Source organism: Galeopterus variegatus, unplaced genomic scaffold (assembly GCF_000696425.1).
Source record: "Galeopterus variegatus unplaced genomic scaffold, G_variegatus-3.0.2 Scaffold2225, whole genome shotgun sequence".
Classification (NCBI taxonomy): domain Eukaryota; kingdom Metazoa; phylum Chordata; class Mammalia; order Dermoptera; family Cynocephalidae; genus Galeopterus; species Galeopterus variegatus.
In genome coordinates this window covers 219,137-230,070 of record NW_007728336.1, presented here as the reverse complement: position 1 = coordinate 230,070, position 10,934 = coordinate 219,137, and the positions used below count along the sequence as shown (strand labels likewise).

At 48.2% G+C, this 10,934-nt stretch overlaps 1 protein-coding gene across 6 annotated transcripts in view; it reads right to left on the bottom strand.

The window, feature by feature from the left end:
• Positions 1-981: 981 nt before the first annotated feature.
• UROS (uroporphyrinogen III synthase) overlaps positions 982-10,934 on the bottom strand; it is a 33,480-nt gene continuing 23,527 nt past the window's right edge. For 4 of the 6 annotated variants that reach the window (XM_008580964.1, XM_008580962.1, XM_008580966.1 and 1 more), the window contains 4 exons: positions 10,050-10,130; positions 8,060-8,145; positions 6,984-7,082; positions 1,174-1,446 (listed from right to left, as the gene is read on the bottom strand). In XM_008580964.1, coding sequence (XP_008579186.1) covers positions 1,309-1,446; positions 6,984-7,082; positions 8,060-8,145; positions 10,050-10,130 — 404 coding nt within the window. In that variant the 3' untranslated portion in view covers positions 1,174-1,308. Of the gene's footprint in view, positions 1,447-6,983; positions 7,083-8,059; positions 8,146-10,049; positions 10,131-10,934 lie in introns of all 6 variants that reach the window. The other 2 variants (XM_008580965.1, XM_008580967.1) reach the window with 2 other exon arrangements.

The window sequence follows — 10,934 nt, the reverse complement described above, 5'->3', positions numbered from 1 at the left end:
ATAAGTCCTCTAGAAAAGGGTTCTTTGAGAATGGGAAGGATTTTAAACAATCTAGATTTGACTTTCAAATCAGAAAGAATTTGTGGGATAGATTCCGCCTATGTATCCCATGATTCTGACCAAAAAAACAGAGGTCATCATGGTACCTATGCTGCAGAATTTCTGTCCAAGTCACATCGCCAAGATTCGTAGTCAAGTATCTCTGGATACCTCTGATATGAGGTGGTTTATGAATTTTAGTAGTTTCGGTCTATGTGCTTACACTCACAAATCTGTTTTTAATTTGTCCTGGTTCTGTCGTTCACTGGCTGTGTGACCCCCAAGCAAGTCACTTCACCTCTTGAGCCTATTTCTTCACCAGAAAAATGGGAACAATAGTAATATCCACTTCCCAGGGTTGCTATGAGGAATGGAGATCGGACACGTAAGCTTCATGCATAGAGCTGTGGCACACGATAGCTGCTCAACCCAAGACACCTTTCAGCCTGATCACTCACGGACACAGAGACATGCAAGCAGCACAGTGATCTTTCCTTCACCAGCTCACATGCTATTAAAAGACAAACACAGGTTCCACTTAACCCCACTCAAATTCCAAACCAAGATTTAAAAAGTGGAAATAAGGTTTGCAGACAGATTTTGAGGCCTTTCTCCAGAACACAGTGTTTGCAGATGAAACTTTTCTAAGTCAATATCAACCTCCCTAGCCTCCAGATGGCTGGAATATCAAATGATCTGATTGACCAACACTGCAGCTGTATTGCTGAAGGGAAGAAAGTCAGTCTGTATTTGAATTACAGTTGTCCACAGCTCACAAACAGGAACTTCAAGGTCCCTTTTATGGGATGAATAAACCTACTTCATACACAGCAAATTTTATCATTCATACCAGGTTTGTTGGTTATCAGAGACATGCATATCTGTTTCCTCCCTGAACACAGCTTTGCAGAGAAAACCATACACAGTAAATAACAACACTCATTAAGCACAAGTAGTCAGTGTGATTTATTTGATTTCCTTACTGCTGGGCACAGGAAGCTCTTGCAGGGCCTGGGAGTTGGCGTTTGCCCAGGCTAGGGTCCAAGGAGAGCAGTCATGTGCATGTGGGCTTGATGTCAGCCCCAGGTCCAGTTCCAATGCCTGATTCCTGATCCCTGGTGGGTCCACTCAGGCTTGAGGCAGGGGTTTGATGGTGGCAGCTTCCCGAGAGCCCCTGCCCGGTGCCTGGCTCCATCTCAGAGGCAGCAGCAAGCTTCTCTCACCAGGCTAAGGAAGAAGGCACAGGGCTGGGCTACAGGGGTAGCTGACTCAGCAGCAGCCATGGGGCTGGAGTACCCTCCTAATGCCAGTGGCCAGGGCGTGCGGTGTGGGGCTCTCGGCAGTGCAGCTCACAGGCAGGCCCTGGGCAGCCAGGGCACGAGCCGTGGTGGGGCCAATGGCTGCAAACTGCAAGGAGGGAAGAGAGAACAGGGCCTCAGCGCACTAGCAGGGATGGGGAAGTAGATGACGGATGCATGCAGGGGCATGTCAGCCAGCCTTTCTGTTAGGACATCACTCCTTACATGAAAAGTTTATAGAAATGACGATGACACCTGACTTGAACCCAGCTTCATGGTCTGCAAAACACCTTTGCATCCACGATCTTACCACAGCTCCGTTACCACCCTGAGTGAGAGCATGCTGTCCCCATAGCTCAGATGAGAAACAAGGATTGAGGGCCCCAGGACTGGCACCTGCCATCATGGCTGCTTCTGCACAGCCCTTCTTTGGAGGCTCCACCTGAAGACAGTTCTGTGCTGGGTGTCCAGGGCCTTGGGTGGGATCAGATGGAGTGGGCTGTGGCAGGAGCAGTGACTGGATCCCTCAGGAGAGCAGAGCAGTCAAGACAAGAGGTCTGGTGCCAGAGGGTGAGGGTTCCAATCCCAGCTCCACAGGACAGTGGTCTTGGCACATGGCTACCCTTTCTGGCCTCCATCTGCTCATCCATAAAACAGGAAGGGTAACAGGACCCTTCCCTGGGCTGCTGTGCGGATCAGTGAGGTGAAGGAGTAGTGCCTGGCACAGGCACACTCTTGATGACTGCCAGTGGCTGCTGCTTGCTCTATCATCATCATTCCAAGCTAGCAGCTCCATGGCCCGGGCCTCATCAACAGGATACCTCTCTCTGAATCTGAACAAGCAGCATATGTTCAATGCTCATGTCCACAGCCAAGCCGTGGACGGAACATTGTTTCTGTCCTGACTCTGCCCCTTACTAGCTGTCATTATAAGTCACTTAGCCTCTATGACCCTCAGGCTCCTCATCCACAAAAAGCAGCACAATTACCCCTGCCTCACAGGACAAGCATGGGGGTTAAGTGAGAAAACATGCAGCTTCTGGCAGAGAGAGGTACTCATGCCCCTCTCTGCTCTCGATTAGAACTGTGGACAATGCACCTGCGTGGGACTGGGTGAGCATCCTGACAGTGGCGGCCCTCTCCATCCTTCCTTTCCAGAGACTGGGAGCCAGGTGGGGTGGTAGAGTGACCACCTCAGGATGCTGTGGGCCTGAGGCTCCCCACTCCAGGGCAAGTCAGGATGAGAGGAGGGAGGCACGGACTCCTGGCCCCATACCCACACTACCAGCCTGCTACGCACCCACTGCTTAGGCAACTCTTACCTCCCAATACACAGAAAAACTGACTCAAAATGGATCAAAGACCTAACTGTGAGAGCTGAAACTATAAAACTCCCAGAAAGAAACATAGGAGTAAATCTTCATGATGTTGGATTAGGCAATGGTTTCTTAAATACAGTACCCAAAGCATAAGTAACAGAAGAACAACTAGGTAAATGGTACTTTATCAAGATTAAAAAAACTTTCATGCTTCAAAGGACACCATCAAAAAAGTGAAAAGACAACCTACAGAATGGAAGACAATTTTTGCAAATAATGTATCTGATAAAGAGCCTTGTATCCAGAATAAAAAACTACTACAACTCAACAACAAAAAGACAAATAATGTGGTATATGAATGAGCAAAGGATTTGAGTAGATATTTCTACTCAAATGAAAAGATGTTCAACGTCGTTAGTCATTAGAGAAATCCAAATCAAAACCATACTGAGAAACTACTAGGATGTCTATAACCATAAATACAGAAAAATAACAAGTGTGGCAAGGATGTGAAGAAATCAGAACCCTCACACACTGCTGGCAGAAATGCAAATTGGTGCGGCCATTTAGGAAACAGTTTGGTAATTCATCAAAATGTTAAAGTTACCATTTGGTCTAGCAATTCCACTCTTGGGTATATACCCAAGAGAAATAAAAACATGTCCACACAATAAATTGTATTTAAAAGTTCAGGATTATTCATAGTAGTCTAAAAGTAGAAACAACCCGAATGTCCAGCAACTGATGAATGGATAAATCAAATGTGGTATAGCTATAGAATGGACTATTATTTGGAAATAAAAAGGAATGAATTAGTGATGCATGCTACAATATGGATTGACATGATGCTAAATGAAAGAAATCAGTCACAAAGGACCACATATTATATGATTCCATTAATATGAAAGATCCAGAATAGGCGAGTGCATGGAGACAGAAAGTCCACTGTTGTCAGAGACTTGGGGGGGAACGAGGAATGAGAGTGACTGCTAATGGATACAGGGTTTCTCTTTGGGGTGATGAAATGTTCTGGAATTTAATAGTGGTAATCATTGCACAACTCTGTGAATATACTAAAAACCACTTATTTGTATACTTTTTTTTTTTTTTTTGTCTTTTTGTCTTTTTTCGTGGCCGGCAACGGATCGCAACCCTCAGTGTCGCGCCCGTACTGGACCGGGACCGGCCACGGGATCACAACCCTCGGTGTTGCGCCCGCATCTCGCTCAGCCAGTGAGCGGCCGGCCTGCATGTGGGATCCGAACCCCTCGGCGGGAGCGCCACCGCGCTTCCCAAGCGGCGCACTATAGCAGTGCGCCACCGGGCCGGCCCTTATTTGTATACTTTAAAAGTATACATATTGAATTCATAGAAAATGAATGTTAAGGTTTGTGATTTATATCCCAAAATAGCTGTTTTTTTTTCCTTTTTGTCTTTTTTCGTGACCAGCAACGGATCGCAACCCTCAGTGTCACACCCGTACCGGACCGGGACCGGCAACGGGATCGCAACCCTCGGTGTCGTGCCCACACCTCGCTCAGCCAGTGAGCGGGAACCGGTCTGTATGTGGGATCCGAACCCTCGGTGGGAGTGCCGCCGTGCTCTCAAGCAGCACACTGTAGCAGTGCGCCACCGGGCCGGCCCCAAAATAGCTGTTTTTAAAAAAAACATTAAAAAAGAAAAAAAAAGAAACTCCCAAAGAATTGGAACCAGCAAATGGCAAACACGATTTCAGCAGAGGGTGAGGTTATCAACAGTTAGGTCACAAAATGACTTTTGCACTGAGCCTTTTACTCCCTCTGAATTCGTAAGTGATCGCAGGACAGTGCCCTATGGAGCAGCGCAGTCTTCCCCACACTGGGCCCCTGGAAGCCCGATGCTAAGGTTCTCTCCCACCACTGGGCAGCACCTGGGGAAAGAGGGCACCAGCTCGGGTGGGGGAGGTCAGCAGGCCGCATTCAGAGTCCAGCTCTGCCTCTGGCTGGTGACCTCTAGGCACAAAGATGGCCACTTCACAGGCTGTGTGGGAGTCAACTGAGAGAAAGCAGGTGGTACATGGGAAACTCAGTTGCTTTTATTAGTTTGGTGATGGGGGTTATGAATTTTCTCACCTGCTGCTTTGGCCTGACTCCTTTCTGGCATTTATAGACAAACACATGGTCTTCCCAAGTCAACTCTAAATAGCAAGTTCAGGTCAGGAGTCACCCTCTTAACCTTCTGTGACCCACCTGCATGTTGTGCAGTGCTGTACAAACAGTGGGTCCTACAAGACTCCTGGGGTGGGGGGAAGGCCACCTAGCAAATGTGGGGCAGAGTTGAGACAGGGAGGCCAAGCTACCCAATCCACGGGTCTAAGGACTGTGTCCTCTGTCAACCTCAAAAACACCTGCACGAGCCAGGGCTAAGTCCCAGTAATAGAAAATGACTCCCACCAGATACACAGTGCCTTCGTGGCTTCCAAAATACTCAAGGTAACTGTGAGCAATGCCAGCTGTCACTCTTTCTCCTCCCTAGCAATGGCAGAGCCATAGACCCTGCTGGCACACTTCATACTGGTGGGTGGTAAACTTAACCGCTGCAGTGAGAGGTGACTTGTGGCTGCTGAGAACCCTCAAGGATATCTGGAAAGTTATAAAAATGGGCAGTGACATATTTAAGATGGGCGCTCACTTAGCCCCCAGCTGCTGTGCCGTCCTGGACAGGCACTCTAAGTTTAGATTTCGACAGTCCATTTGTGCTTCTAAATATGTTTGTTTTGAAAGAAGGAGTATAAGTATATAAATCTTTTGTTCTTCATCGAGGTAGACAAACACTTAGAAGGCTGGAGGGGATCCTGTGTTGTTTATATTACCAGTCTGTCCAGGCATTTCGTGGCCATCATGTAACTTACACGAACACTTACTACAGGTCCAGGAGAGAGGAGGCATGGCACACACGAACAAGGACTGGGTTGGCACCAGCCCCATGACTAATCCCAACCTCCAGTGTGCAGTAAGCGCTCACTATGTGCCAGTTACCGTGCCAAGCACTTTATTAGGTCTTATCTCTTTAATCTTTCTAACTGCAAGATTCAGATATCATTTTCCTTCCCTAGACCCATGTGTGAGTCTTGGGCCTTCCAGTAACTCATGATATGATTTTGGCAAGTTGTTCCACCTCTCCGGGCCTCAGTTTCCTAACCTGTAATGAGGACAGTCACCCCTACTTTCCTGGATACCTACACCTGGACTGGTGAGAGAACTTCATGAGATTCTACCTAAAAGTGCTCCTACCACTGATCAGTAGCTTCTGAGACCATAATGAGGTATCACCATGGCTACCAATGTGGAATCAGTCTTCCCAGGTTCAAATTGTGGCTCTTCCTTCTTGGCAGTGTGACCTAGGGCAGGGCACACAACTTCTCTGAGCCTAACACTTCATCTTTAAAACTGGGAAAGCAGTCTGGACTCCCCAGGTGAGATGCACCTGTGATAAGGCAGTTTCCATAAAGCCCTTCACTTTGCCTAACTGCAGTAAGTGTTCAATGGTGGTGGCAGCCTCTGTCCTTGGGCTCTGGGTCACACCCCCACATTCTCTCCTCAGTCCCCCTTGAGCCAGTTCAAGGTCATTTCCATTACAGGCACCACAAGGGTTGTGATTACTTGTAGACTCATAACAATTATAGTTCCTAAAAAGTATGAATATAGATCCTTTAAATTAAAAGACATGAAAAAAGAGAACACTCTTAGAATAGATAACAACTTCAAAATATATAAATGGGAAAAAAGGAAGGAAAGGGTGCTGACACCTGTACCAAGCCCAGAGCTAAGGACTTTATTTGAATTTTCTCACCTAATCCTGAGGCTAATCCTATGCAAGGAGGACCATACACATGGCTATAAAGGACACAAAGGTGTAATTATCCCCAAGTTACAAATGAGGAGGGCCGGCCCGGTGGCGCACTGCGCTAGTGCGCCGCTTCGCTCCCACCGAGGGTTCGGATCCCACATGCAGACCGGTTCCCGCTCACTGGCTGAGCGAGGCGCGGGGGCAACACCGAGGGTTGAGATCCCGTTGCCGGTCCCGATCCGGTACGGGGGCGATACTGAGGGTTGCGATCCGTTGCCGGACACAGAAAAAGACAAAAAAAAAACCAAAAAACAAATGAGGAAACAGGCTCAGAGAAGTTAAGCGCTCTGTGCAAGAGCACCAGCAGGAAGTGGCATTGCCTTTCCAGTTCTACAGAGCTGCCATCAAGGCATTTGCTGGGCCAGGAGTGCTTTGACTTGACATGGAAACTCTAGGATAATTAACAAAGATTAAAAAAAAAGTCCACGGAGTACCTTACCTTAATCTGATCGATGCTGTCACCAGATAACTCTTGAATATGCTTGAGACTGTATGCAAGGCCAGAGGGACTGAAAAATGTGATGCTGGCTGGAACTCCCTGTCGGGAAGAGAAAATGAGATCAATGCCTGGCCCTGAGATTGAGCAGAGAGAACGTTCCTCTGGCTCCATCAGCAGGAATTCCTCCAGCCACAGGCAGCCTAGGTGGTTTTACAACAGGAGAGGTTCCTGACTAATGTTGCCACTCTCTACTCAATTGAGGCAGAATTCTGGTAAGGAACTGTTTAAGAGAGCGGGTTGCAATCGGAGAGGCTGGCACTGCTCCCTGGTCACTCTGACAGCCCCAGGTCCACGTCTACTTGGCCAGAGGACACGAGCCCCATGGAGCCCACGTGGAGCCCAGCAGACTGAACAGTGCCTCTAGCTCCTGTGGTCAAGTGGCACTGGTCAGGTAAGGCAGCAGTCTTGCCAGCTCCATCTGGAAGCAGGGCAGACAGCACACAGAGCGGCCTCACGGCCTTTCTGCATTTGGTTTCTCCTAACAGGACCCCTCAGTATCAGGCAAGGCATTCAGAAGCTGTCCTGGGAGAGGACAGGGAGGGGTCCTACAGAATGTTGAAGACATCAATCAATGCAAATAAGAGCGATCCAGTCTCCTGTCTAATGCCACCTGAGGCTGTCATGGCCTCCCAAATTCTATCCAGACTCCCTGGGGCACTGTAGGCTCTCCCCAGTGTGAACCCAGCCTCCCTTTCCAGCCTCTGCCCCAACAGCTCCAGCAGTGCCCCACACGATGGAGCCCACTATTTACCTCCGGCTTGTATATATGCTGGATGCCATACAAAGAGCTTTATGTAGATTATCTTCTTTAATCCTTATGAAGACTTACTACATGGGTTTATTCTCATTTCACAGCCATAGAAATGGAGCCTCAGAAAGGCCACGTCCTCAAAGGCACATAACTGGGGATGACAACCCCATGTAGAACCTACATCTATGAGCTCATGCCCCTCACTCTGTGCTTCCACCATCCAGGTGCCTGCCCCGCCAGAGCTCTGCCTGGACACAACACATACCTGTTTGGAATAGTAGCTGTTCAGATTCACTTGGATTCCTGGGTGTGGGATTGTCTGATAGACCGTTATGCTTTCCATGGGAATCCCTGGGTACAATCCAAACCAGGAAACAGGAAACAGCCTTTACTGCACTGGGAACACAATGGAGCCTCCACATGTCACTGCGCAGGTGGTGGAGACCTTCCAGTGCAGCCACCCTCCTGGCACAAGCTACAAGGAAACTGAGGGGCCAGACTAAGGGCAGGAGGCCTCGGCTAGCCCTCTGCAGCCTCCGGAACACTTCCAAGGAGGCAGAGATGGCACAGAAAGGCAAAGGTCCAGAAACCACAGCCTTCATTCCTACCCATGATGCCTTTTGCTCCCATGTTTGTGTAGGTCTGTCCACACAGGACTGTCCCTAGCTACTCCATGAATCCCACACAGACAGGATTCATGATGCCAAGAAGCGAAGTCCTAGGGCAGCAGCTGTTGGGGGAGGCCATAGTCAGGAGCCCCAGCTGGTTCCAGCTCTGCCTCCTGGCCACGTGTGCCCTCTCTGGACCTCAGAGCGTCCAACTGTAGATGAACTGATTAGGCACTGGACCCTCTTACACTCTTTCCTGTGCCATTCAGTGACTCTGAACATTCCCAAAAGGGTTCAGGGCTAGTGGTGAGTGGGGAGGCACTGAAGTGACTAGCACAAATGTCGATCATATACAGATTTACCAGGGGCAGCCATACAGCAGGCAAAACAGCATTATGTAGCGAAGCTTCAAGTTTATGAATACGAAACGGGATAGGAAAGAAAATCTCTCAGAATTAAGATCATTTCAGCATAAAACAGCAACTTAACACCAGCATTATGTAGCGAAGCTTCAAGTTTATGAATACGAAATGGGATAGGAAAGAAAATCTCTCAGAATTAAGATCATTTCAGCATAAAACAGCAACTTAACACCATTTCATACACAAAAAATACCTAAAATAATAAACCGAAGTATCAAACCTCTAATTTGTATATTTCTTTAAGGATACTTGGGGCCAAGTGTTCTTTTTTATTTTCTCCTGAAATTTTCTTGTTCCAGAAAGGCTAATGGTTTTGCTGATCTTATTCTCTAATGTCCTCTGCCTTCATTCCTGGTAGCATTTAAAAGACAGATGATAATATAGGCAGAAGAGATATAATCTTGCTCCATTTTAATACAGGAGGGGAAAGTTACAGGATCTAAGATCACCTTGAGTCATATTGTTCACATGGATTGTTAGAGGTTCCAAACAATGGGTGAGAAAGTAATGGTTCCATGAAGTGCCTGCTTTCAGAGAGAGAGGCATCATGCTACCTGATCTCAAAGCAGCTCTGTGAGGTGGGCACTGTGGCTATCCCTATTTCACAGGTAAGGATGCTGATGCACAGAGAGATTCTATCACTTACCCTAGTTCACATGGCTAATAAACAGCAGGGGAGAATTCAAATCTGTTTTTGTCTCACCTTAAGGTTCATACTCCAAGCCACTGACACCTCTTGTTCCCAGATCAACTATATGACAGGAAAAGGTGTACAGATGACACCTAAGACATCTGTGTTAATGGTGGTGGAGTGCTCCAGAGGTGTGGGCTGGCTTCTAAATAGTGACAGTCCTGGAGCCATGGCAGATGGAGCTGGAGGACACTGCATGCTACCATAAGATGAGTTCCATCCTTAGACTTTCTTCTACATGTGGCACCAACTCTATGGTTCATTGCTTTAGTTATCTGCCTTGGGGTCATCCCGCCCCCCGCCACCCTGCCACCCTGCCCTTGATGAAGGCTTAGTGACACCCTGTGTGCTCCAAGCAGGCTGGGAAAAGCAGATCCAAAGCAAGAGAAGTGCAGACTGTATGCCCAGGCCTCATGTGAGGAAGGTCCCTGCCGTCCCTTGTGTGATCTCTGCAGAGCTACCCAGGTTCATCACCACGAAAGCTGTCGGTGGGTCCCAAAGAGGTGAGGGATGCAGTCAACGCATTCTAATCACCTTTGTCCTTGAGCATTTTAGGCAGGATTTCTCTTTTGAGGGCTCCACAGGGAAACAGAAGAGGCAATGCTGATGACTCCCCTGTGAATAAATAACTAGATTGTAAAAGCTTTGCAAGAGCTCAGGGGGTGGTGCCCGAGTGTAGGGCAGTGTGGAGGGCAAGGCTGCAGGGAGGGGGAAGCAGCCCAGGGCCCCAGGCCCAGCTCTACTCTAGTCAGTTCCAGCAACTATACATGGGAGGAGCAACTGCTACTTTGCTGATCCTGCAGGGGTGTGTGAAGATCACAAGAGGTAAGGTGGCAAAGGTGCTCAGAGAGCTAATGGCCACACAGACAAGGGCTGTTTTCATCCACGCTCTTTTAACTCTCTCTAATCCTGAAGTGGCTCCCTGGCCTGCAGCCACTATTTGGAATGCAGGCTTTGCACAATAACTGAGTAAGAAAGGTAAAGAGCAGTCCTGTTGTTGGGGCTTGGGCAAATGTTTTCTGTCTCTGAAGGAGGCCCTGGACGATTCAGCTCATACTCAGGAAGCAGCAGAGAAACATGGCCAGGAGTGGCTCTTCAGACACATCCAACAAAGACAAACTCCATGTCCACCCCTCTCCCATCCATGCCAGCAGCCACTAGGCCAAGTGTCCAAAGGATGGGCCTTATAGAGACAAGCTTGCTAAGAATGGCTCTGCCTCTCAACCCCATCCCCAACCCCAACATCTCCACTCTGGAAAGACTTAAGGGCATTTTCAGCCCTAAGCTCTTTGCAGAATAACAACATGATTTGAACACCAATGTGCAACAATACCATCCAACAGAACAGATGGGTTGCCAGATGCCAAAATCTTCCCCAAATGTGAAAACAAAGCATTTTAGTAGAACTAACCGTTTTCC